General features: G+C 47.3%; 2 protein-coding genes across 2 annotated transcripts in view; one reads left to right on the top strand and one right to left on the bottom strand.

The window, feature by feature from the left end:
• LOC119931648 (piezo-type mechanosensitive ion channel component 2-like) overlaps window positions 1-2,443 on the top strand; it is a 71,503-nt gene extending 69,060 nt beyond the window's left edge. The window contains exons 50-52 of the mRNA XM_038750477.1: window positions 549-786; window positions 1,774-2,042; window positions 2,160-2,443. Of these exons, the coding sequence (XP_038606405.1) occupies window positions 549-786; window positions 1,774-2,042; window positions 2,160-2,194 (542 nt within the window). The 3' untranslated portion in view covers window positions 2,195-2,443. The remainder of the gene's footprint in view (window positions 1-548; window positions 787-1,773; window positions 2,043-2,159) is intronic.
• A 1,017-nt stretch (window positions 2,444-3,460) lies between these two features.
• On the bottom strand, window positions 3,461-26,998 carry NPEPL1 (aminopeptidase like 1). Its single transcript, XM_038750269.1, has 12 exons — window positions 26,819-26,998; window positions 21,598-21,783; window positions 20,326-20,496; window positions 17,660-17,749; window positions 17,069-17,150; window positions 16,507-16,649; window positions 13,900-13,977; window positions 9,605-9,705; window positions 7,231-7,354; window positions 6,787-6,963; window positions 6,000-6,110; window positions 3,461-4,394 (listed from the first exon to the last, which is right to left on the bottom strand). The coding sequence occupies exons 1-12, from the start codon at window positions 26,966-26,968 to the stop codon at window positions 4,236-4,238; spliced, it is 1,572 nt and encodes a 523-aa protein (XP_038606197.1). The 5' UTR covers window positions 26,969-26,998; the 3' UTR covers window positions 3,461-4,235.
• Between the last annotated feature and the right edge of the window lie 740 nt (window positions 26,999-27,738).

Here is a 27,738-nt window from a genome sequence, read left to right as displayed (position 1 = left end):
ACCTGCCTCTCTTCATCTAGTGGGGAAGGACTGTGGCCCTGTCCAAAAAGATCCCCGGGCTGGAGACTGCCGCAACCGTGCCACTCCGGAGGCCGGTGTGGTGCGGAGAGCAAATGCCCTAGGGAGGAGGTGACAGCTTCTGAACCTCTTTCTTGTGTCTCCCCGCCGAATTTCTCCATCTGTAAAACTGGGATGATTAAGAACTCCTGCCCTTCCTCACTGCCCAAATTCAGGGAGATGATAAAATAAGCAGTGGTTGATGTGAAAAAAAAAAAAGGGAAATGTGGTTCTGTGTTGTTTCCGTTGGAGGTATAAGGAAGTGGGGTGGCTTATCCGTAGGCCCAGATTTAACTCCTACAAACTTGCAGAAAAGTTTCTGGGCCTGCAGACCTTAACAGCTCTATCTCAGGCTGAACGTGAGATTGAGCTTTGGAAACAAACTCTTCATGACCCCGGGTGGCCGAGGCCAATCGCAAGAGGCCCTGTGCCTCGAACCCTGCCCACAGGTGAATGGATCACAGCCTCATCTCCTTCTTTATCCCACTTAGTTCATTCAAGGCGACCCCAGGATATTGACAGGCTGGCCTTCTATCGCAACGTCACTGTCTGGCTTCAGCGGCTTCCAGGCAACGTGTCATCGGACCCTTCCAAAGAGACCGAGTGGTGGGTGATTCAGGAATGGAGACCTAGCTGTGCTAAGAACAAGGGCTGTGCCAAGAACCTGGAGCTCATGATCTACAACGACAAAGTCACCCCCCAAAGCATGGGCTTCCTCGCAGGATACGGGTAAGAAATCCAAGCAGAGGAGGGCCAGTCACTCCCACTTTCCTGTGGGAACAGAAGACAGGAGTCCCTAGGTAAAAAGCCAAAGCTAAATTCATTTGAACTACTAATTTTCTGTGAGGCTGGAAGGGTGGTTTGGATAATACAAAACAGGGAAGGCAGGCTTAATCTAGTGAAAGCTTAATTCTACTATAGATAGTTCACAAAATGGATAATCCACTTGTGGATACAGGAGAATTGATGATAGCTCCACTCTTCTGCCCCTCCAAATCTTTCACGAGTGGAAGTTTCCTGCCACCCCAGAGCTTAGTGAGTAGTGAAATGGCCAAAAGTTGCTCACAGAAAGAGAACCAACATTCAGAAAGCCACAAGCTGAAAAATCAACTCGTCCTTGAAGGATCATTGACAGAAAATATCACTGGCCACTCCTTCTTCATTGCATCCTTACTATCCTGTTTTAAAACAGGTATCATTTGAGTGGGTTTAAACCCCTCTGTGACCCTTTTTGCCACAGTAGGAATGCAGCACCTTCTCCACAAAGCAATGGACAATCTCCTCCATTTCCCCCTCTCTATACATGTAGAGATATAGGATGGATGGATACACTGCCACCCCCCCTGCAAAAAATGGAACCCTGAATTTCTAAGAGCAAGGCCATCAGGTGAGAAAAGTGTTGTTAGGAGCAGAAGGATAATGGGAGAACCAGGTGAACTGAGTTATTGTGGAGGCTAGTCACTTATTCACTCCAGGCCCTGTTTGGTCCATTTTTGTGATGGGGATAATTGTGCCTATAAAACACCCCTTCCCAACACACACTCTCAAAGCACAAGGTCTTTGGCAGAACAATGCTTTAAAAATGCAAATTATCCTATTATTGTTAAGGTCATCCTCCCTCGCTTTCAGTGAAACCTTCCCAGGCATGGTGTTTTACAAGCTAAATGGCTAAAAATTCAAAACAACCCATCTTGTCTCCGCCTCTCCTTTCCATAGCATCACCGGGCTCTATGTCTCCGTCGTCATGGTTGTGGCCAAGTTCATCCGAGAGTACTTCAATGGCATCCCCCGCTCCATTATGTACGAGGAGCTGCCCAATGTGGACCGGGTGCTCAATCTCTGCACTGACATCTTCCTGGTCCGGGAGATGGGGGAGCTGGAGCTGGAGGAACAGCTCTTCTCCAAGCTTATCTTCCTATACCGCTCCCCTGAGACCATGATCAAGTGGACCCGGGAGCCTCAGGAGTCACCCAAGCAACCAGACGGTGAGTGGAGGCAAGGGAAAGGGATGGGGAGAAGCCAGGCGGGTCAGGGAGAACTCAGAGGCAGAGCCAGATGACACGAGCGTTGGCATTTTTAGCTGGGTTTCCTTTGTCTTCCAGTTCCCAGTGAAGACAACTGGAGGAAACTAAATTAATTTAAAATGAAGCAATCTCCATGTCACTCAGCAGTGAGCAGTGTGGGCTTTCATCTCAGAACTCTCCTGGTCTCCAGCCACCCAAGAACAAAGCTGGGTAGGGTGACGATCCCCATTCCTTGTTTCAAAGCTGCTGGCAGAAGCCAAAAGTGAACTCTGACCAATGAGGGCTTTACAGTTCTGTGATGGGGGGAAAATACCTTCCATTACCATACACCTGCCTTTTTTCCTTTTTTTTTTTTTTTAACATATGCCCTTCTTTCACTATAAAACCAAACTCTTGCTTATTGCTGCATGCATCAAGGATATTAAACGATGTAACAAAAGGAAGAGTCACTTTTTTTTCTTCCTTGAAAAAGAGTAAAAAACAGGATCTTTGGAAGAGCCAGGTATGGTCTTGCAATTTCCTTATCTTGATGGAGATTTCTGAAAGTTGGTTCAGCCAAGTCTCATTTAAGGCTTAATGTCTTTCTCTGCCCAGTGACTGAAAACAGGCTATTTTACTGTAGATAAAGGAACTTTTGGTACTGTACCCACTTGTGCAGTGGACTGGCAGCAGGCCCTGCAGGAGAGCCCAGCTGTTGCTCAGTTATCGTGAGCATGGGACCCTGTGTTAGCTTTCCTGAACTGTCTCACCTATTTTCCATATTCATGGCAGGTTGGCATTTGGCTTACTCCACATGGAGGCCATACTGATTGGGGCTGGAGCAGCAATAGATGGACTACTTTAGAAAATGCCAGGACCACACTCCGGTAGTCAGCTCGGAAAAGTTAAATGCAATTAGCCTGCTTCTTTCCCACCCCCACCTAAGTCTTACGCTTCAGAGGCATAAAAGCCATAAGACCACAAAATAAGCACATTTCTCTTTTTGAAAATATTTCACAGTCACATGTATCATCATGGTCCCCGACACAGGCATGTGTGGCCCATATGATACGGAAAAAAACAAAATCCCCATCATAAAAAGGAAGGGGGGTGGATGAGTGGGTCTTACCCTGTCATCAAGCAACATACCGACTAGAAAATAATAATGACCATTCTATTTAAGCACTTACTATGTGCCAAGGACTGGGGTAAATACAATGCATTCACAGCAGGCCCAGTCCCTGTCTCCCTTAGCACTCACAGGTTAAACCGGCAAGCACAGGGGTAGCAGTGAGGGTGAGTTGGGTTATTTTATCTCAAGCCCCATGGCCCAATCCCTGGTCATCCCAATCAGTTCTCTCTGCCCACCCCCAAAAGAAACTGAAGCCATGGAAATCATGAGAGATTTTTGCAGCTGGATTTAATAAAGCCTTAAAAGAATTCTATATAATTAGTCATGTCACGCTACAGATCGATCTTATTTAGAGTTCCGAGCGCTTTACGTTTCTCTCTGGTGTCAGTAGCTCGCACTGCCTGGAGTGGGGAGTGGCTTATCTGGCAAACGCATGGGAAGGGGGCAGGTGTGGCACCTCACTCACAGTAGACAAGACACCTTCAGCCTTTAATTTGGCTATAATCTGCTAAGCATAACTACCTCTGCTGCTGGCTAAACAAGCCAGCAACCTGGCACAATCTGCTCCTTCCTCACCGGTGCACTTTGGAGAGAGCAGAAAGGTCATCATGGTGTTTCCTGAAGAACCTTGGGCTTGGAAAGCTGTGACTCAGCTGAGGGAAACCAGACCTTAGGGCTGAGCAACAGCTCCAACTGTTTAGCCCCAGAGCTTTGCATGCATTTAAGTAACACGGTGAAATTGTACAACGTTCAATATTTGTCATTGCTCTCAGGAGTTAGTGGAAGTCTGCAAAGCCAAAGGGCATAATTATTAGATAAACTGTGAAAACCGTGAATTGGAAAAGCAAAACCAAAACAGAAGAAATAAACAAACCCCAAATGAAAGAATAGGCTTTTTTTTTCTCCACCAAGTAGGAAATAATTGACAGAAAACAAAATTCCCATCTGTAATGTGTATTCTTTCAATTGCTTAACATTAATCAGTGCAAAGTGAGGTAATAGATACTGCATCATTACTCCATTAGCCAATGGCCAAGAGAACCCTACACCAGACGTCTTCTCTTTGAATCTCGCTCCATGTCATCACCCTGAGAGTCTACATCCCCCCCCAAAGGAGATACCAGGTTCAGTAGTGGATCCTCAGAGGCCTGACCAAACAGAGACAGCAAGAGGGCTACACCATAGCCCGTGGCTCGTTCACCCTAGGACCAAATGGGAGAAGTTTAGTTGGACAAAAAAGGGACCCCTGCCCCAGTGGCCTGTCTTAAATCAACTCATTAACTAATTTTCTTTCTTTCAGCCCCTATGTTCTGCTCCCTGATTGTTCCTTCCCAGTGCTAGTTTCTAGTTGTGGCTTTTGAACAATGTGTCTCATGACTCCGAAAAAGACTCTCTGGACCTGGTTTGTGGTCCAGGCGCTGATGATGAGGGAGAACTCGGTGGCTAAGGAGGGCTCCCTCCAACCTAATACTTGCAGAGGATGCTTGCAGGCAGAAGTCCTGTTCTAGGTGGGACTGAAATACTGACAAATGTAAGTTTGGAGAACTCTATAGATATATGCTGTTTTTATGTGGACTAGGCACACTAAGGAGAAAGGAAACTTCTGATTTCTAGGAGGAATATTCCCAGTACCTCTAGAAACCCCCTAGATCTTGATACAGGACAAGCATGACTCAATTCCCATGCTAAATAATAATAATAGTGGTATCTGTTAAGTGCTTACTATGTGTCACGCACTGTTCTAAACACTGGGGTAAAACAAGGTAATCACATTGTCCCACGTGGGGTTCACAGTCTTAATTCCCATTTTACAGATGAGGTAACAGGCACAGAGAAGTTAAGTGACTTACCCAAAGTCCTACACAGCTGATAAGTGGAGAAGCTGGTATTAGAATCCATGACTTCTGACTCCTAAGCCTGTGCTCTTTCCACTAAGCCCTCTGTCTCTGTCCACATCTCCAACTCTCCTCCATCTGCCTGATGTCTCTTTCCTTCTCACTCTTCCTCCTTCCTCTCTCCCCACTTTCTCTCTCTTCCTCACTTTGCCCCAGTCTATGTGTGTGTGTGTGTGTGTGTGTGTGTGTGTGTGTGTGTGTGTGTGTGTGTGTATGCGTGTGTACATGTATGTATGTACATAAGTAAAAGGTCACACTGTTGAGCATCCTTAATTATATTTAGCTTTTGGCAGAACTAAATGTTGAGAAGTGCCCATCAGCCACCCTAAAAGTGAGGCCTAGTCCTGGCTACGCAAAAAGCCCTGGGGCAGCCCCTCTTTCCACTCTCACACCAACCACAGGAATCATGGAGGGTTCAGAGCTGATCCAGGGCAAACTGGGCACTGGGCAAGTTGTCTTTTCACTTCCCCTTCCCAATTCCAACTTTCAGTTTGGGTGAGGAGCAGGAGGTGATGGCCAGGTGGCTTTCAACCCTTCATTGTGTGGGCAGAGTCAGATGCTACTTGTCCTTTAGGGGTGATTCACTGTAGCTAGAAATTTACCCACAACACAAGCAAGAATTGGAAAAGGGAAGTAACAAGGTTTCACATTTGCCAAGGCACCACCTAAGATTCAGAGCATGGCTTACGAAGCTCAGAGTTGACTAGAATGATTTGGTGGTCATAGGGAAAGGAGGCTAGCAGAAAAACTTTTCTTTAGAATTAAATAAGTGGCCCCGTAACCACATCAAAGATGGGGAAGAAGCAGCTAACAAGTGGAAACGCTGGGGCAAGGCTTTTTAAGGAAGCCTCAGTAACTCATAGGAAACAGTCATGGAGTAATGAAGCGAAGAGAGAAAGTGGGAAGACTCACTGCATGGACTGGAGATGCAATATCTAGATGGACCCATATGCCAGGCCAGTCAAAGCCAATGTGAGATGCAATGAAGAGCCCAGCACAAGAGCTCGGGGTGTTGTCCCGGTCCTGAAAGGGAAATGGACAAGAATGTCCAACAGGTCAAACTTGCCTTTCACACAGTAGGAGTTGTAAAAACTAGTGGACAAACCTGAACTGTATCTTTTTTTCATAGTTAAAGGTAACTTTTGCCCTTAGTCACTGAGCTCAGTTAGAAAGATATTTTATATGGCACCCACTTTGTAGAAAACAAAGTGCTAAGCACTGAGGTAAATACAGGCATAACAGTGCCTGTCCCACAAGGGGTTCACAACCTAAGCGGGGGCAGACAAATACAACCACATTAACAACTGACTGCCACAACAAATTTGTTAACAAAATGGAACTTGGAAACAGAAGAGCTCCACCAAAACAGGCTTAGCAGGCCAACCATTACCAGGGCCCATTCCAGGAAGCTTCACGTCACTTCCTCATCTCCCCTCTCCCTCCCCTTCAGCATTTCAGCCTGAGATGGCAGTCTGACAGGAGTTGCCCAGGCTCCTCTCACTCTGCTGGACAAAGGCACAGGCTTAGCCCCTGGGATCAGTGCAACTTAAAACTAGGCTAAGGTCCTCTCTGCCACCATGGCCCTCTGCTTTAAATGGAGGCAAGAGGGCCAGGAAAATGGATTTCTCTCTATGCAAGGTTCTCTTACTACAAGCCACCCACTCAAACACCCAAACAACCCCTCTGGAAATAAGCCTACCGCCACAGAATTCTTCATGTCGGCTACAGAAGAGGTGAATTCACTGAAGTGCAGCTCGGGGCAGTAGACCAGGGGGTGCACCAGATCTCCACAGTTCCTCCCAGCCTTCACGCAGGCCGCCTCCCACTCTGCACTATTTGTGAGGACGGCGGCGTGGTATTTCCCTGTAGCAATTCCCTACGGGGAGACAAGGCAATGCCTGAGGCATTTAGGATTGTTCCTGGCTGTAGTTCTACACAGCCACGGCTCTCCCACTCAGGCAGGACTCGACAGGTCTCCCACCCACCACACCCTCGAGGTGGAATACGCCACCCTGCCTCCCAACGTCCTCTCTTCCCCACAACAAACCCCAGCTTTAAGCAGTGCCATCCGGGCTGAGATGAGACGTGCACCGGGGCGGCAATTAAGAGATTATGGGTACTTTTGGGTCTTGTCTTGACAAACCTGAGCTCCGGTGAGAGTTGCTATGTCGAGGATTATATCAGCTCCCAGGTCCTTGCAGGCATAGGCAACTCCGTCGGCCAGCACCAGCCTGCCTTCTGCGTCGGTATTGTTAATTTCCACAGTCCTAGGGAGATTGGAACACTTTTTTTTTAAACGCCCCCGCCATACTTGAATGCGATAGCGTTTGAATGAAAGCTTTGAAATTCAAATGGATTGAATGAATCCCCCATCTCCTTCCCCTCCCCACAGCACTTGTACATATGTATATATGTTTGTACGTATTTATTACTCTATTTTATTTGTACATATTTATTCTATTTATTTTATTTTGTTAATATGTTTTGTTTTGTTCTCTGTCTCCCCCTTCTAGACTGTGAGCCCGCTGTTGGGTAGGGACCGTCTCTATATGTTGCCAACTTGGACTTCCCAAGCGCTTAGTACAGTGCTCTGCACACAGTAAGCGCTCAATAAATACGATTGAATGAATGAATAATGTCATCATAGGCCAGGGAGCTGACAGGACAGGGGTGGGGAGGGAGCAAGATAAACAGAGACATCTTCACCTGAGGAACTCTTGGACTCTGAATGAAAGCCTCAAAGCTCGGCTCTCCCAGAAGGCTCAACCTAAGTCTCTCTCAAAACAAATACAGTTCCTATCAAGGAAGGCCCAGATCTTCCCTATATCCACTTGTCAGCTGGGTGACTTTGGGCAAGTCACTTAACCTATCTATGCCTCAGTTAATGTAAAATGGGGATTAAGACTGTGAGCCCCATGTGGGACAACCCGATTACCTTGTACCTATCCCAGTACTTAGAACGGTGCTCGGCACATAGTAAGAACTTAATACCATCATTATTGTTATTCAGGGCTTGGAACAGTATGATTTACACTGGGAACGTAATAGAAACTGATGAAGAATAATAACAGTATTTGTTACATGCTTACTATGTGCCAGTCACTGTACTGAATGCTAATCACATTTAACCCAGAACTATCTTAGGAGTTGTAAATAGCAACACATGTCTATTTCTGACTGTAAGCATCTTTAAGCAAGGAAGAGTGGGCCACTGTTATTCAAGTTTAACCCCCACCCCATAATGAATCATCAGGGAGTCACGAGAGTCCCTGGCTACCTGCATCTCCACTTGGATGTCCTGCCAACACCTTAAACTTAACATGTCTAAAACAAAACTCCTCATCTTCCCACCCAAACTCTGTTCTCCCCTTGACTTTCCTATCACTGTAGACAGCACTGTCATATTCCCTATCTCACCAGCCTAAAACCTTGGCATTATTCTCAACTCATCTCTCTCAGTCAACCTACACATTCGATCTGTCACAGAATCCTGCAGGTTCTACTTTCGCATCTCTAGAATCCACCCTTTCTCCTCCATCCAAAATGATCAAAGCTCTCGTCATTTCCCACTTTCGCTAGTCAGTCTTCTCACTGAGCTTCCCGGTCCAGACTCCACTCTGCTGCCTCGATCATTTCTCTGAAAATCCATTCAGTCCATATCTCCCCACTCCTCAAAAAAATCCAGTGGTTGCCCACCCACCTCCGCACGAAACAAACGCCTTGCCATCTGCTTTAAGGCATCCAATCACCTCTTTCTCATCTCACCTGACTTCCCTAATTTCTTACCAAAATACAATCTGCCCAGTCTGCTCCTCTCGCTGTACCTTAGGCCCATTTATCTGGTCACTGACCAATGCTGGAACTCTTTCCTCCTTCATATCTGACAGTCCACTACTCTCCCCACCTACAAACCCTCCTAAAAATCACACTTCTATGAGGACTTCCAAAACTAAGCCCTTTCTTTATTTCCCTAATGTGTCCTCCCCTCTGTCTCATCTATGAACACGGTTGGGCACTTCTGATACTCACTCCATCCTCACAACAATTTAATGTCTGCCTCTCTCTGTAGACTGCTAACTCCTTGTTGTCAGGGACCATTCATTTATTCATTAAATCGTATTTATTGAGCACAACTCTGTTGTACTTTCCTAAGTGTTTAGTACAGTGCTCTGCAAACAGTAAGTGCCCAGTAAATACCATAAAAAAATAATTTTGACCAATACAGAGACACCTACATCAACAACTGCATGTTTTCAATATGCTACCGAAATGACAATCTTGTGCACTAAGACAGTGGGGAACTTGAGGTGACAGATTCTCCACAACTGCTGAAAATTCAGAAACCTTGCAGTTGGTTCAGCTAGTGTGGATACACTTTGATGCACATCCACCCTTAGAAGCAAGCTGCTTTAGAAATGGTGCTTTTGATAGAGAGATGGGTGAGTGGAGTGAAGGTGTAACTGTGAATTCAAGGGCTGAAGGCCCTGTTCACCCTAATGAGTGTAGAGATAACTTACTTTCCTGAATACAGCTCGTGGATATCATCAGGTCTTGTGGCATTAGGCCCCACCGAGTTCTCAGCCAGGCAGAACACAGCATGAAGGTTGTCTTTGAAACCCTATAATAACACACAGAAGGTGTAAAAAGCCAAAGGGAATCTTGTGAATTACCAGCCTGGGGCACCTTACACCCTTAATATGATTTAAAAGACTGGACCCACAGAGAAAGAGACTTAAAGGATGGAGACTTGTGGTAAAATTCGTTCTTTAAGAAATGCTATTATGAGCTCAAAAGCTTCACATAAAATATATCCACTGGCACTGCTACAACTTTCTCAGCAAAATTCAAAGCCCATTAACATGGATATTAAGCCCAACTGGGGTTTTAGCTGTGGCAAAGAGACCACATTTGAAAACAGCACTTCCAGGGAGTTGGCCGACTGCAGAAAAATCCACCCAAACCCACGGTACAATGAAGCTTCTGAGAATTACTTCTGACCCCAGAGTGACCGGGGTGGCTGGAGTTTCCTGCTTAGGTGAGGCATACTCGGAAATGGCTTTTTCACTCACAGCAGGCCCCGTTTTCCCCTTCCTGCCTGCTGTTGCCTGTAGCCTTTTCCTCACTCGCAAAAGCAACTTAGGTATTAAAATCATTCCCACCAGAAAGACCCGGCCAACAGTTCTATGCTCATTCTGACCTTCCTCCCATCCCACCAGAACCTCTTTTCACGGGTGCCCACTGGCACCTCCCCAAAGGAGAAACACGGTCCCTGGGAATTCTGATAGACTTCCTTCTTGCACAAGCTCACGCTGGACAAGGGTTGGTCCAAGTTGACCACCCCTGGGGTGTAAAGGTGGGAACAGTGGCCTTGGAGGTTGTGGCACTGCAGCAGGGCTGTGTAAGCATGGAAATACGGGGGGAATACCGCTGAGACTACAGATCTTCGTTGTGCCGTGATGGCAACCCACACAAGAGATACCCCGCACAGGGGAGAAGCCCTCCCTGTCCCTTCTCCTCCAAGTCAGGATGTATCTGGCCCAAAAAGAGACAGGGATCAGGCTGGGCAGAAACTCTAAGTATGCTGGGCTGATTCCCTGGAACATTCCAGTTGGTAATATTGCAGAAAGTGAAATTGGATGAGAAATATTTGTTCAACATTCTGACAGTTAATTATCCTTGGACACAAAATACATCCCCAGGACGCAATTCCATATGAAGACTGAGGGAACGGCTCAGTAGTACAACAACAGAACAGGTGCTGAAAAACATCACTTTAGGGTAACTTACCTGGTTGGGAACCAAGGAAAAACATTTTCCCTTCAAGAAGCTGAATATGTCCCACTGACTTTTTAATTGCAGCTCAGTTATAACAATGGTTTAATTTGGGGTTTCCTTATTTCCTCAACCCACTCCCAATATGTGTAGGTCTTTCTTCCAGCCCATCAACAACTGGATTCTGGAGTTGACAAAACTTGGAGAGGGTTGGGGTGGGGGTGGGTGAGAGGAAGAGGTTTGGGAAACGATAAACGAGCCCCACACCAAATCCTGAGCTCCTTAAAGAGAGAAAGAAATCGAGCCAGCTGGCTCACTGACCACGTGGCTTCTGGCTAGGCCAGCCCAGATCCCAAGACTGGCCCATCACTTCATGGTTTCCCAGGTCCTGGCTCATATGTGCCAGAGCTGGTTACCTGTTGCTTCCTGCCCCTTTCCTCCAAACCACCTATCCCTCCCTCTCCCGCCCCATCCCTCCAAACCACCTATCCCTCCCTCTCATCTACAAACACTGACTGTTGTCGCCTCCACCACCCCAATCAGCCCGGTGGCTGGGGTCATTAGGAATCATTCTTGATAAGGCCACCCACTAAAGAAACCGAGGCAGTGCTGAATCCACCGGCATTCTGAATTCAGACCACTTCTGTGGTATATAAGAAAAGGAAGTGCGCATTACACTTCCTAAGATTGTAAACTTCTTATGGGCTGGAATTATGTCTACCAACATAACGGTACCTTCCCAAGAGCTTAAGTCGGCACTCTACACACAGTAAGGGCTCAACCACCACTGAATGACTGATATGACCCGAGTCAGGCCACAGATGGGACCAAAAACTGCATATCCCAGGATGATAATGGGTAAACCCGGGGTAGGCCAGAGTCTGTGCCCCTGTCTTCCATGCTGATCCCAAGATCCGAGCCCTAGTTCTCTGATTTCCTGTCCCAATGAGCCAGCATTTTCACAAAGCAGACTGTTGATTTCAACAAGACCTACTCTCATTCTGTTGTTCAGAAGAGAATTTTCCTAGTATAATCAAATCCAGCAGTAGGCTGGCATGGAAAGTACCTTAACCCTCACCTCCTCCTGCTGAGCCGACCACATCATATGGGCAAGGCCTGCCAAGCCCACAGTCTACATAGGATTTTTAAGAAATCTGCTCAGCACTTTTGAATAAAAGACAGTGGACAGGTGAGGTGCTAATTGAACTCTCCCCCTCCATTGTTTCCCATTTTGGTGATTCTTCAGTATCTGGGGTACAAGTCCCTAAAGAGCTCCTAGTGTCTCATGACCCTCCCCAAGAAACACCGTCTGCCTGGCATTGCCTGACATTTTCACTAGAGGTTTTCAGTGTTGGATTTTGCACACCTCCTTAGGAATGGCTTTCCTAACAAAAATGGGAAATAGGCAAGAACTCACATCCTTCAAGAACCGTGGTTTTCTTAGAAAGCAGGGTTTAATCTAGCCATTTCAGCTAATATTCTCTGGTCTGTGACATTCTGCATGTGACTGATAGCTGTGGAGGAAAAGAGAGGAGACCCTACCAGGCTACAACTTAGCTGCTCCCAGTGTTTCATAATCTGTTTCCAATTGTAAGGTTCCACTGATAAATCTATGGGGTTTATTTCCCTCTAACATCAAACAGCCCAGGGAAGGCCGGGACACAGAGTGAGAGCCATAATAAAAGGCTGAGATGAGTCTGGTGCGTGAGCACCACAGCCTGGCAGGCCTTCGATTGGATCCCCCCGTTATTCTTTGGTGACAAACATTCCTCAAACCCTGGATACTTCTTGGAGGCAACTGCTGCTTGTCAGCAAGTCATAGTTACTGCTGATTTACAAGGGGAACGGGGTCCCTCTGGCTGCATTTATATAGTTTTATTCAAAACAGTTCAGAGTTTCTATTTCCAGAACTAGAGCTATGCTGCTGATCTCCTTCCATCTGGTCAGAATAAGAAAATGACAGTCAACTCCTTGCTGAACCATGAACTGCTGGCTCCGTGTTGAAACAATATAATAGACATGAGATTGATTTCTCTTTCCGAGATCCACTAGAAACCCATCTTGCGGTTAAGCCAAGGCCGTGGCGGCAGCCCAACTGAAGGCAGGATTCTGCAGAAAGCAATCCCTTTCCTTCCATTCCAGACCTCTCAATCAGAGCCCCGGCCCACCGGGCGGACAACAACTTGTTCCCCCCATCAGATCCAGAACAAACAGTCCTACTAGGTACCTGCTGCTTCTGCCAGGCCACCACAATGCATCCCGCCATCGCTGACCATTCGGAGAACGAGGACTGAGGGCTGGTGTTCCAACAGACCCATAGACATCCACCGGGATGACCTCTAAGGCACCGCAGTTACCCCTCGTCACGCTTTAAATGACGCCGAGGAGCATTCACAGTCATGAAATCCAATATGGGAAAGTGACTATCACTTTAAAATATTTAATGGCGGGGAGAAGGGGAAGTAGTTAGGAACCCCCAGACTCCAGGCCAGAACTTTAAGTCCAGATCCAGTGCCAGAAAGGGTAATTGATTCAAAGTGCCCAGTGCACCTTTTCTTGTTTCTTGCCAGAAAATTATTTTGCCCTGCAGAGCAGCCTAACAGCTTACCAGTAAACCAGAAAACACTATATTCCGAAGACCACTCTATCTGTTCAGATGGAGAACACCCCTACCTGTAGCCAAAACCTTCCTCTTTGAGAAGCAGAGTCTTGCCCATCCCATGATAAGCTTCGTGAGGTGCCCGCTAGCTTCTGACTGCTAAAATAACAGGTACTTCAATTTGTCCTCCCTAAGGGCCAGGGCAGCAGATTTGTGAGAAGAGGAAGAAGAAGAAAATGAAGCATCGGGACAAAAAACAGAGGGCTGCTCACACCAGGAAACGTGCAACTTGTTAAAAAAAACTGGAACTCAACCTCTTTCATCGTTCTTTCTGGTTCCAATGGAAGGTTTTGAAGAGGGTATACAGTGTCAGGAATCGGCCCGAAAGAAGCGGAAGACAATGGGGGCGTCATTAAAGAGCCCCATTTAAGTTTTACTCACTTGCTTGACTGTAGCTTTGAAGGCTCCCAAAACAGCAGCGGCTCCTCCACAGTCCCTCTTCATGCCCGGCATGGTTGTCTGTTCAAGCATATGGGTAATAAAATGGTACATCACTCTTTCGGCCATCCCAGCCCCTTACAGAAATATATGTTCAGCGAGTCCTTAAAAGGGCCTCCCCCACAGTCCCCAGGCCCCTTTTAGGTCTTGCAATTGTTTTGTGGGCTCCAAAGTGTGTTCGCTTGTAATTACTCAAGACAGTAAAAAAGTTGATTACGCCCACAATTTGTCAGTTGTGGGTAAAACTACTTGCATGAGCAGTTTTGGATCCACAAGCAATGGTCAGGACAAAAGGCTGAACAGGCAAAAGAAGGATGCTTTTAAAATATCTGTCTGGGGAGCTCCACGTGGCTAATATTCAGACTCTTTCTATCGGTTGTTTATTGTACCCGAGAGAATAAGAGTCCTGGGGAAGGGAAGGCGATCAGGCTGTTTTATCTAAGGGAAAACATCATTTGGCCTGTATTCAGGATATGTAAAAGATAGAACTTTTGATTCTTGAGTATAGAGAAAACAATAATGAATCACCAACATTTTAATCATGTTCTTCAATAGACAGCCATGGGATTGTTTTGTTGTTGGCTTCAAACAATGTCTGGGAAAATAATATCATCTGACATCTGTAAACTCTCACAATTTGGATCTGACTCTTGAGAGAATGATTTCTTCAGTAATAAAGAAATTCGACAAATAAAAATACAGCTCCAGCCGGCATTCTCAAGATACATGTTTTGCTGGGGGAAAAATATTTTCCCAGATTTATGGTTCCTTCCTTGACAGTTCACATGAAAAGCTGTGTAGTCTAGAGGAAAGAACAAAGGCTCAGAAGTCAAAGGATCTGGGTTCTAAGACTGGTTTTGCCATGTCTCTTCTGTGTGACCTAAGGCACGTCACTTGACTTCTTGGTGCCTCAGTTTCCTCATCTACGAAATAGGGATTCAATCCATCGTCTCCCTCCCCCATATACCATGAGCCCTATGCGGACAGGGATTCAAAATGACCGACATGATTATTTTGCATCTACCCCAGTGCTCAGTACAGTGTTTGTCACATAGAAAGTGTTTAACAAATACCAGTTGTCATTATTACAGGGATGATGACCGTCAGTTAAAAAATTACAGGAAATCACTGTAGAGAGTAAATTTTCACAGAGCAATTAAAAAACACGTCAATGGTGCTTTTCTCCAGTCCCACCTTCTCAAAGAACAGGGGACTCCTTACCAAGGATTCTGTTTTCCAAGTCCTCTGTTTATCCAAAGCCTTCCAAAGGAATGCAGATTTGATCTCACACAGGAAGCTTTTACTCTACTGTGGATTAGGTTAGATGGGCTTGGTTAACTTTAAATTGTTCCCCGTGAGCAGAACATACAGGAAAGGTAGTCGGGGAGGACAGGTAACAGCAGGTTCTGTTTCTCACTCATATTTAGAGAAACAGCAAGAAAAGTGAGAGACAGGCGCATCAGATTCAAAATACACAAAAACAAGAGAAATACTGAGGCATATAGCAGGTGGTACATACGTGGAAATCAATCCCACAGTGAGTTGGAAAGCCTCAAAATATCAGTAGGTTCAAGAGGGATTTGGATAAATTATTGAATGGGAAGGTTAAGGATGTAGAGGGAAAAGCTGGACAGTACGGCCCTAATAGGGGATGGATGTCAGGAACGCAACTCTCACACTGCTCTTCCCAACAGCCTCTTGGCTCTGGGGGAGGCAGAATACCAGAATGAACTGGTCAGACCCAGCAATGCCATGGTTTATATTCGGATTTAAGGCTGAACACCATAACCCCCACACAGGAGGGACACATATAAACAGACAGACGTGGATAAACACATTCTCCAAATCAGAAGACACCAGGGGCACACAACATAGGCACAGAGATAAAGGAATATATTACCCCACTTAAACACTAACTGTTTTTAAGCAGCTATTTTTTTTAAACTATGAAATCCAACTCCCTAATATTCCTGATGGTTTATATAATATGACTTTACACTATACCAGGTCTTTCAAAATAGAATTATTGTGTTCTACTGTATAGTTCTATTGTACTTATGCAGTCAGTCGTGCCATAGAGTCTATTTTAATTCTGTGTTTTGGACGGAATGCTACTGTGAGACTTAGGCAAAGTTCTTCTAATATTGCACATCTGTCTAGATACAGCCTGATGCAATACTGGAAGAAACAGTTTTGTCAGGCAGGTGGAATCAGACCCAGCATGAGTGCCGGGAGTTCTCTAACTCAAGGCTCCCCAGGGACAACATTCCCACACTACAGGAGAACTCACTATTTCCAGATACCTTTCCCTTTGTTCCTTTCTATTTTAGGGTGATAAGTAACAACAAAATCTGTTTTGCTCAAGGTGAGGACAACTCAAAGAACATAAGGTAACTTGGGGAAGAAACGTATCCAATTTTGCCCCCCAATTCTCCGCAACTCAAATGTCGGACCCCAGTGAGAAATTCCTCCTGTTTCAAGGCACCACAGAGAGACTCTCCCCACAGACACGTTCCTCCTGCAAAAGGACATGAAGGCCTTGACTCTTACCTTCCCTTTAATGCTGAGGCCCCCGGTGTCGTACACGATGCCTTTGCCCACCCATGCGATGGTCTGGGTGGCCCCCTCGGGTGTGTGGCTGAGAACTGCCAGAGCTGGTGGGTGTAGGGCAGCTTTTCCAACGCCATAGATTCCTAGTGAGATGCAAGGAGGAGAGAGAAAGAGAAGAGAAAAGGGATCGTTCACTCCAGCTCTACCTGCCAACCGCATGATCAGAATCACCTGGAGGAACTAGGGCACCACTGACTCTCATTCTAGTTGGATGTTAACGCCACAAGATGGCTTTCTACATGGGGTTTGCCAGGCTAACAAATCTCCCGAGAGAACTTCCAACGTCCTGTATTTGGTGCAAAACGGAGGAGCTGGGGATGTTCCATTTGAGGGTCTACCTTGGTGTCTAAGCCTCAAGCCAAGAGAGACAGTGGGGTCTGAGTGGTGAAACTCCAAACAGTGGTGGTGATGGAGTGGGCCCCAGAGCCCAACTTAAACAGGATGAACCCTGCTCTGCTCTGGGGCCCCACCCTCCACTGGCTGGCCACAGAGGGCTACTCACCTCCGAAACCTCTCTTCTTCAGTTCTTCATCCCGAACAACGCTGGGAATTATCCCCAAGTCTTTCCCAACTTTTTTAATTTCCTGGAGTATTCACGAAAACACAAAAAGAAACGCTGAACAACCACTTCACAGAAGAGGGAAAAACTGCTTCAAGTGCACTGTATGGTTAAACACTGCTAACCCTCTGCTCTGGGCAAAGCCACAAAAGTGCTGATGCTTTTGGCTTGGCCAAAACAGAGAATGAAAAGCAAAGAATTATTTTTTTCATTTTCCCAGCTTTAGGGGGAGGCAGTAAACAGGAAAGAATACCTTAAACCCTGTAGTATATTTAATCAGTTTGTCTCTGCTGGGCTCAGTTTCACAAAGACAAAGGACAATCTTCAACCAGAACCAAAGATTCTAGTTGAGGCTCGATTAATGCAGTCTTGTAGAGAGTTCCTCGTCTGAAACACAGCTCATTTTGGGAAAGTTGCAAGGAATGCCAAGCGGTGGAAATCTTTTGTGAGATGATTAATAGACTACAAAGCTCGTTTAGTAAGCCCTAATACACTCTCCAGCCCAGAGCCCCAACATGGCTGGAGAGGACAAACCTCAATGAAGTTATCAGTATTCATCTCATTACATGGAGTGTCAACGATGCGAGCTGCCAGCCTCACACCTTCAGTTGCACTTGTCAAGCACTAGAAATACAAACACAAGACATCAGTCACTGAGTACAAGGGTTTTTAAAATATTGTTTCCACAGCTCAGTACATTTTGAACCACGACCAAGTTTTATATGCCCAGATACTTAAAAAGCACATAAGGAGAACCTGTCCAGAGTGAAAAATACACTGAACAAAAAATAAAAAATTAAAAAAAATCGACAGGCAAAACATCGGATCCTGCAAGTTGGCTGATTCTTCAATTCCCTTGGATCCTACGAGAGCCTAAAGCTAACCAATCCCTTACTCCTCCTGAGTGTTCTGCTGAATGTCTTTTGGAGGAAAGGACTGCTAATATAATATAAATGAAGGAATAGGGATTTGGCAGAAAAAACAATGCAGATGCACGACGGAGAGAAAGGAGGAGGATTCCAGGACCAGGTATGCCCTTTTGGGGAAATATGATACAGCAAAGGAGGATATTAGATTTAAGCTTTGAGGACAAGGGCTGTGTCCTTGCTTTATTGTTTTCTCTCAAATACCCAGTACAGTGCTCTGCACACAGTAGTTGCTCAATAAAAAACCACATATTTCCTGCTAGCTAAGGTTTAATTGTTAAACTTCTGCAACTAAGTTAGAGAGAGAATGAGGTCTCAAGGGGCCAGCTCCTAAAAAGAATAGTTAAAAACAATCACCAGGGAATGGACTTGCGATGGGACTTTAACACCAGGAAATGAAACCAGTGGAAGTGATGCCCAGGCAATCAGGTGCACACCCCGCAGGGGCCAGAAGCTGTAGCTCAGCTCGGCAGGTCCCCAGCCTGGTCAGTCTGGATGGGCCCCCTCTACATGGGTATCCAGGTGGACTCACACCGAGTCCCAGAGGCAGTGGACTCATAGTCAGGGCCCTTAGGCAGTGGGCTCAAGGATGGTTGGAAGCAAGCCCAGCTGTCTTCAGGCAGCACTAATCTGTACTTTCATCTCAGTGGACTTATAGTTCTGTCAGCCAGGAACCAACTGTACCTGTGCAAAACTGTCCGTGAGCTGTACCACTTGTGACACCCAAATTATAGATCACAGCTCCAGGTCTGAAGTGACCATAAATACCATAGTCCAGCCACGATCCATGGGCCAGGCTCACAGCCCACACAAGACGCTAAACAGAATCTTCTTTCGAGGAGGACTGCTCGTTACACTGCTCTCTCCAGGTTCATCACAATAACCCCACAAACCTGGAGTCTCACAGCCATTTTCTCTAACTTCATGCCTCCTGCTGAATGTGCTGAATAAGACTGCTACCCCTGCTTTCACCCCTCTATCTCCACTGCATCCCAGGGGCTGCCAAGCCAAAAAGCTGACTAGCTGGGTCAGCTGAGTTTCTGGTCTGAAAGCCTCAAGGCATCCCGAAGATAAGCAGGAGTTGGGAAATACACAGATGAGCTTCTGACTCGGAAAGAGCCAAAGAAAAGAGGAAAATGCACACCAGTCGGAGACCTTAGCATTCCTGACCCTATCATTAGCTTCTCCAGCCTTATCACTTATCCCACTGTATGTGGGATTCTTCAGTAGAGACACCAGCTCCCCTCTCCACTATCTAATCGGCTGAGATAGCTTCAGGCTCTATCACAGTAATTAAAACCAGAAGCATCAGAGGAGACAGAGTGCTCTGCCTGACAGATATGAAATGTGCCTGTGCAGTTCTTCCCACCCCACAGTAACTCCACTTTCTACCTGTCAAATTAGGAATTCCCATTTGGTAAGATGTTCTTATCTATGGAATTCAAAAGTCATCTGTCTCATACTCCACCTTTTAGCTCTCATATGACAAGTATTCCTGGGGGTACAGTTTTGGATAAGTATCTCAAAGAAGGGAAGATGACAAAGGCTTTAAGCTGGGTCTTCTAAACTGTACAGACCACTTTCCTGAATTCAAAGACAAGAAAATGGAAGAAGGGAGAAGCAGAAAAACTGGAGCTCTGCATAAACTGGATATTTCTAGTCTGACCCCTAGCTCCAGGAAGAGAGCACTTTGAGGGCTTGCCCTTAATGCTGATAATAACAAGGGTATTATGAAGTACTATGTGCCAAGCACTGTGCTAACTACTGGGGTAGAAACAACCCAATCAGATCAGCCAGAGTCCTTATCGCACTTGATGCTCACAGTCAAAGGGGGAGAGGGGACGGGTATTTAATCCCAAATCACAGATGTGCAAATTGAAGTACAGTTTCTGTGTGGCTTGCCCAAGGTCACATAGCAGGACAGTGATGGAAACGGTATTAAACCCAAGTCTTCTGACTCCAGAGCCTGTGCTTCTTCTACTAGGCCATACTGCTTCTCCACTTGGGGGATGGAGAGGAAGGACGAGAGCGGGATTTCCGGGATTTTATGGGTGGGAATTTAGTGGTAGGTTTGAACGCACCTGCGGCCCCTGAAGAGCCTGACCCAGGCCAAGTAATCCAAACCGCTGAGTTTGGCATGTAGAAAACACTTAAGTATCAAAATTATTTTCATTATTACTGTGACCACTCAAAGAAAACAGGGCTAGGTTACTTCAGAAATTCTCATTCACCGAGGAGAGGCCTCAGTGAAGGGACCTAAAAACAGGCACCCACTTTGAGTGTTGATACTTCAACCGGTCCGTTGTTCTGCCCCACCAGGAAAAACTCCACCGTGACCGTCTTCTTCTCTGTGCGCCTCGATGCGCTGGAGCGGTGTGTGAACAGGGGGAACGCCCGGGCCAGCGCACAGGCAGATGCAAACACTTCAGAACGCTCACAAACCATCTGCAACACAAATATGGGGCAGGAGAAGGGAGCTGTGACACTTTTAGAAAGTGAGGAAGCTGGGTGTGGATCTTGGGCAAAAACAGGTAAGTTCTCCGAAATTAAAATGTGAGTTACTACTTAATTTCTCCTGCTAAGTGTTGGGAGACCACGCCTCAACTGCCATGTCAAAGGGGAAACCAACTCTGAAGGGAGTAGACACTGGCTGGAAAAAGTTGGGTGCAAAAACAACCAATCTCAGCCTGACCCAAGGTATGTAAACTAGATTTAACACAAGAAGATTTAACAACAGCCTCAATCAATCCATCAGTCGAGTTTACTGAACACTTATTGTGAGCACAGCACGGTGCTACATGCTTCGGAGAGTATAACATAACAGAGTTGGTAAGCATGTTCCTGGCCCACAATGAGCTTACTGGCTAGAGATGAGCTTAAAGCCTAGAATCAGTCTGGGTTCTCTCCTTCTACAGCCCAGCAACACACCCTCCGCTCCTCTGCCACTAACCTCCTCACTGTGCCTTGTTCTTGCCTGTCCCGCCGTCGACCCCTGGCCCACGTCCTTCCTCTGCCCTAGAATGCCCTCCCTCCACACATCCGCCAAACTAGCTTTCTTCCTCCCTTCAAAGCCCTACTGAGAGCTCACCTCCTCCACTGAGCCCCCTTTTTCCTCTCCTCCTCCCCATCCCCAACTCTGCCCTACCTCTTTCCCCTCCCCACAGCACTTGTACATATTTGTACAGATTTATTACTCTATTTTACTTGTACATATTTACTACTCTATTTTGTTAATGACGTGCACATAGCTGTAATTCTATTTATTCTGACGGCTTTGACACCTGTCTACGTGTTTTGTTTTGTTGCCTGTCTCCCCCTTCTAGACTGTGAGCCCGTTGTTGGATAGGGACGGTCTCTATATGTCGCTGACCTGTACTTCCCAAGTGCTTAGTACAGTGCTCTGCACATAGCAAGCGCTCAATAAATACGATTTAATGAATGAATGAATGAACAGTTTCTCGAGAAAGGGTTCCCCCTCCCCACCGTCTAAAAAGATCTAGATAGATAGGACATGCGCGTGGCGGGCCATTTCCCCAAATAACTCACCAGAATACACCTGTTAGCACCTCCTGGAAGACAGTTTCTCACGAGACGAGTGATGAACTGTGCGGCCGATGGGCTGTTGTGGCGGCTCACTCTGGAAGGGAGAGCAGCCACCGTGGCGTAGTTCAAGTACAGGGGACAGCTATCTGTGGGGTTTGGATTCAGCGTGCTTAAAGCGGCCTGCCATAGCTGAGTCAGATGGAGAGAGAAAACAAGAGGGAGGGAGAGAGAGAAGCAAGCATCAAACAATGAATAATAGTGTGCCTGCATGTGAATACTTGCAATTGTTGGGGGCACATCACAGCTTCTGGCAGATAGGAATGTGTTGCTCTCCTTTAGTATCTCTGCCCTTCGCTGCTCCCCTGAGGGATTACAGGGGAATAGTGGGCCATTTAAAGACCGTTTCAACCTCTTTCAGAGTTCTAAAAAATGTCGATGTGTTAATCCAGACCTGGGAATGGCATCTGAGGCCAAGGTGGAAGGAACCAGTTGTTTAAACAAACCTGGAGAGAATACTAATACATAATAATAATGACATTTGTTAAACATGAACTCCATGTCAAGCACTGTACAAAGAAGGCACAGGCAGCCTGAAAACAGCACCGGGGTGGAGTGGGAGCAGTGACGTGTTGAAATCTCCCTCCCTCCCCACCTCCCTGCTGGGGGAAAAAAGTCAAATTGGGGGCCCGGCTTCATAGCCGGGGGGGGGGGGCCGTCGGCCCCTGGCCCACGTCATCCCCCGGGCCTGGAATGCCCTCCCTCTGCCCCTCCGCCAAACTAGCTCTCTTCCTCCCTTCAAGGCCCTGCTGAGAGCTCACCTCCTCCAGGAGGCCTTCCCAGACTGAGCCCCTTCCTTCCTCTCCCCCCGTCCCCCTCTCCATCCCCCCATCTTACCTCCTTCCCTTCCCCACAGCACCTGTATATATGTATATATGGTTGTACATATTTATTACTCTATTTATTTATTTATTTTGCTTGTACATTTCTATCCTATTTATTTTATTCTGTTGGTATGTTTGGTTCTGTTCTCTGTCTCCCCCTTTTAGACTGTGAGCCCACTGTTGGGTAGGGACTGTCTCTATGTGTTGCCAATTTGTACTTCCCAAGCGCTTAGTACAGTGCTCTGCACATAGTAAGCGCTCAATAAATACGATTGATTGATTGATAGCCCTGGCAATTTTCGGCTGGAAAAAGGCACAGGGAGGGGAGGTGCGCGGGGTGCATCTTGAAAATTAAACATTAAATACCAGGAAATTTTGTGCCCCTGACAAGTCAGTAGCAGACTGTCTACTCAGGTACAAAACTGCCTCAACTCCTTTGCTACCAACTTGGCCTTTGCCCGTCCTGAGTTGCACCCCCACACTGTCTGGCTCAACAGCAGACACGTGAATGAAAGAATGAGGGGATGAATGAATCAATGCCCGACCTTCTGGGCAGGGTGCGGGTGGTGGGGCTCCGCTCGGGGTGGGGGTGGCGGGGGGGGGAGAAGGCCTCCCCCCCCGAGAAGCAGCGTGGCTCAGTGGAAAGAGCCCGGGCTTTGGAGTCGGAGGTCATGGGTTCGAATCCCAGCTCTGCCACATGTCTGCTGTGTGACCTTGGGCAAGTCACTTCTCTGAGCCTCAGTTACCTCATCTGTAAAATGGGGATTAAGACTGTGAGTCCCACGTGGGACAACCTGATCACTTTGTACCCCCCCCAAGTGCTTAGAACAGTGCTTTGCACATAGTAAGCGCTTAATAAATGCCATCATCATTATTATTATTAGTCTCTGAGCCTGTTACCTCATCTGTAAAATGGGGATGAAGACTGTGAGCCCCACGTGGGACAACCTGATCACTTTGTATCCCCCCAAGCGCTTAGAACAGTGCTGTGCACATAATAAGCGCTTAATAAATGCCATCATTATTATTATTCTCTGAGCCTCAGTTACCTCATCTGGAAAATGGGGCTTAAGACTGTGAGTCCCACGTGGGACAACCTGATCACTTTGTATCCCCCCAAGCGCTTAGAACAGTGCTTTGCACATAATAAGCGCTTAATAAATGCCATCATTATTATTATTCTCTGAGCCTCAGTTACCTCACCTGTAAAATGGGGATGAAGACTGTGAGCCCCACGTGGGACAACCTGATCACTCTGTATCCCCCCCAAGCGCTTAGAACAGTGCTTTGCACATAGTAAGCGCTTAATAAATGCCATCATCATTATTATTATTCTCTGAGCCTCAGTTACCTCATCTGTAAAATGGGGATGAAGACTGTGAGCCCCACGTGGGACAACCTGATCACTCTGTAGCCCCCCAAGTGCTTAGAACAGTGCTTTGCACATAATAAGCGCTTAATAAATGCCATCATCATTATTATTATTAGTCTCTGAGCCTCAGTTACCTCATCTGTAAAATGGGGCTTAAGACTGTGAGTCCCACGTGGGACAACCTGATCACTTTGTATCCCCCCAAGCGCTTAGAACAGTGCTTTGCACATAGTAAGCGCTTAATAAATGCCATCATTATTATTATTCTCTGAGCCTCAGTTACCTCATCTGTAAAATGGGGCTTAAGGCTGTGAGTCCCACGTGGGACAACCTGATCACTTTGTATCCCCCCAGCGCTTAGAACAGTGCTTTGCACATAGTAAGCGCTTAATAAATGCCATCATCATTATTATTATTAGTCTCTGAGCCTCAGTTACCTCATCTGTAAAATGGGGCTTAAGGCTGTGAGTCCCATGTGGGACAACCTGATCACTCTGTATCCCTCTCAAGCGCTTGGAACAGTGCTTTGCACAGAGTAAGCGCTTAATAAATGCCATCATCATTATTATTATTATTCTCTGAGCCTCAGTTACCTCATCTGTAAAATGGGGATGAAGACTGTGAGCCCCACGTGGGACAACCTGATCACTCTGTATCACCCCCAAGCGCTTAGAACAGTGCTTTGCACATAGTAAGCGCTTAACAAATGCCAACATTATTATTATTACTACTCCCACTCCGAAGCGCCCGTTGTGCCCGATTCTGCACCCTCGCTCGGGTGGAGGAGAGGCCTGCTGTGGCCCTCTGCCCCCTGCCAAGGACACTGCCCTCTCCCGCTGCCAAAGCCCAAGCAGGCCCGGCTGCCCTTCGGGGCCTCCGCGGACGGCTCTGCGGCCCCAGCCGGCTTCTCTCCAGGCCTTTCAATCAATCAATCAATCAATCGTATTTATTGAGCGCTTACTCTGTGCAGAGCACTGTACTAAGCGCTTGGGAAGTACAAATTGGCAGCATATAGAGACAGTCCCTACCCAACAGTGGGCTCACAGTTCACCCGGGGGTTCCGGGTTCCTGGCTGCATTTTTCCGGGGGAGGAGCGAGGAGGGGTGGGGGCGATGGGGAAAGAAAAGAGGAAAATGCCGAGGGGGGGGTAGGGGGGGCTGAGAGGGAGGGTTTCCCTGGTGTATGAATTGTCCTCCGGGCCTGGTTCGGGGCAACCCAGCGGGCCGAGGTCCCCCGTGGAGAACTAGACGGTGAGCCCGCTGTTGGGTAGGGACTGTCTCTATGTGTTGCCAAGCGCTTAATACAGTGCTCTGCACACGGTAAGCTCTCAATAAATACGACTGATTGATTGATTGACCTAACGGCCCTTCAGCCCCCGGGAAGCAGCAGGTTGGCGAGCCGGTGGTGAGGGGCTTCTCCTATTCTCTATTTATTTTATTTTGTTCATATGTTTGGTTTTGTCCTCTGTCTCCCACTTCTAGACTGTGAGCCGACTGTTGGGTAGGGACTGTCTCTATGTGTTGCCAAGCGCTTAGTCCAGTGCTCTGCACACGGTAAGCGCTCTATAAATACGACTGACTGATTGATTGATTGACCTAACGGCCCTTCAGCCCCCGGGAAGCAGCAGGTTGGCGAGCGGGTGGTGAGGGGCTTCTCCTATTCTATTCTCTATTTATTTTATTTTGTTCATATGTTTGGTTTTGTTCTCTGTCTCCCCCTTCTAGACTGTGAGCCCACTGTTGGGTAGGGACTGCCTCTCTGTGTTGCCAAGCGCTTAGTCCAGTGCTCTGAACACGGTAAGCGCTCAATAAATACGACTGATTGATTGATTGACCTAACGGCCCTTCAGCCCCCGGGAAGCAGCAGGTTGGCGAGCGGGTGGTGAGGGGCTTCTCCTATTCTATTCTCTATTTATTTTATTTTGTTCCTATGTTTGGTTTTGTTCTCTGTCTCCCCCTTCTAGACTGTGAGCCCACTGTTGGGTAGGGACTGCCTCTATGTGTTGCCAAGCGCTTAGGACAGTGCTCGGCACACGGTAATTGCTCAATAAATACGACTGATTGATTGATTGACCTAACGGCCCTTCAAGCCCCCGGGAAGCAGCAGGTTGGCAAGCCGGTGGTGAGGGGCTTCTCCTATTCTATTCTCTATTTTATTTGGTTACTATGTTTGGTTTTGTTCTCTGTCTCCCCCTTCTAGACTGTGAGCCCCCTGTTGGGTAGGGACTGTCTCTCTGTGTTGCCAAGCGCTTAGTCCAGTGCTGTGCACACTGTAAGCGCTCAATAAACCATCATCATCAATCGTATTTACTGAGCGCTTACTATGTGCAGAGCACTGTCCTAAGCGCTCGGGAAGTCCAAATTGGCAACATCTAGAGACAGTCCCTACCCAACAGCGGGCTCCCAGTCTAAAAGGGGGAGACGGGGAACGAACCAAACAAAATAAAATAAATACGGCTGATTGATTGATTGACCTAACGGCCCTTCAGCCCCCGGGGAAGCATTAGGTTGGCGAGGGGCTTCTCCTAGTCTATTCTCTATTTTATTTTTGTTCACATGTTTGGTTTTGTCGTCTGTCTCCCCCTTCTAGACTGGGAGCCCGCTGTTGGGTTGGGACCGGCTCTATACAATGATAATAATAATAATACTGGCATTTGTTAATCAATCAATCAATCGTATTTATTGAGCGCTTACTATGTGCAGAGCACTGTACTAAGCGCTTGGGAAGTACAAATTGGCATCACATAGAGTCAGTCCCTACCCAACAGTGGGCTCACAGTCTAAATCAATCAATCAATCAATCGTATTTATTGAGCGCTTACTATGTGCAAAGCACTGTTCTAAGCTATCCGTTGCCAACTTGGACTTCCCAAGCGGTTAGTGTACAGTGCTCTGCACACCGTAAGCGCTCCATAAATGCGATTGATTGATTCAATCAATTGGGTTGCCCCCCCCGCCCCAGCCCCGCTGACCTCCTCGGTGACCCGGGGCTGCAGCTTGCCCCTCAGGTGGCTCCAGGGCAGCCGGTGCAGGTTCTGCAGCTGGCCGAGGAGCAGCAGCGGCCGGCCCTGCGGGTCCGCCTCCCCGGCGCTGGCCTGGAACTGCAGCACCACGTTCGCCATCTTCCCAGCCCCGGCCGCCGGGCCGGGCCGGGCCCAGCCCAGCCTCCCTCCCTCCTCCCTCCTCCCTCCTCCTCCTCCCCCGCCGGACGCACTTCTCGCGAGAGCGGCGGGCCGCGCCCGGGGGGCCCCCTCAGGGAGCTGCCCTTCGAGATTGGTGGTGTGGTGTGGTGTGGTGTGGTGTGGTGTGGTGTGGTGTGGTGTGGTGTGGTGTGGTGTGGTGTGGTGTGGTGTGGTGTGGTGTGGTGTGGTGTGGTGTGGTGTGGGTAGATTTATATTTTTTTTAATAGAAATGCAATAAATAACACAAACGTGTGGTGTGGTGATTTATATTTTTTTCATAGAAATGCAATAAATAACACAAACGCCCTGGGCCCATCACCCATCCAAAACCCTCCAAAGCTGTCAACCTTCGACTCACGCCCCAAACTCCTCACTCTCAAGGCTCTCCATCCCCTCGCCCCCTTCCTGCCTCACCTCCCTCTTCTCCTCCTTCGTTCCTTCATTCGATCGTGTTTTATTGAGCGCTTACGGTGTGCGGAGCACTGGGCTAAGCGCTTGGGAAGTACAAGTTGGCAACCTCCTCCATGGGCCCTCAGAAACAGCTGTCTAACTGTATGATGACAAATTCCATACCCACAGACACCAGCCATGTTCTGGTCTCATATTTTGTTAGTATGTTTGGTTTTGTCTCCCCCTTTTAGACTGTGAGCCCGCTGTTGGCTAGGGACTGTCTCTAGACGTTGCCAACTTGTACTTCCCAAGCGCTTAGC

Source organism: Tachyglossus aculeatus, chromosome 8 (assembly GCF_015852505.1).
Source record: "Tachyglossus aculeatus isolate mTacAcu1 chromosome 8, mTacAcu1.pri, whole genome shotgun sequence".
Taxonomy (NCBI): Eukaryota; Metazoa; Chordata; class Mammalia; order Monotremata; family Tachyglossidae; genus Tachyglossus; species Tachyglossus aculeatus.
Note: the sequence above shows the minus strand (reverse complement) of the source record. Positions and strands in the feature narration are given on the sequence as shown.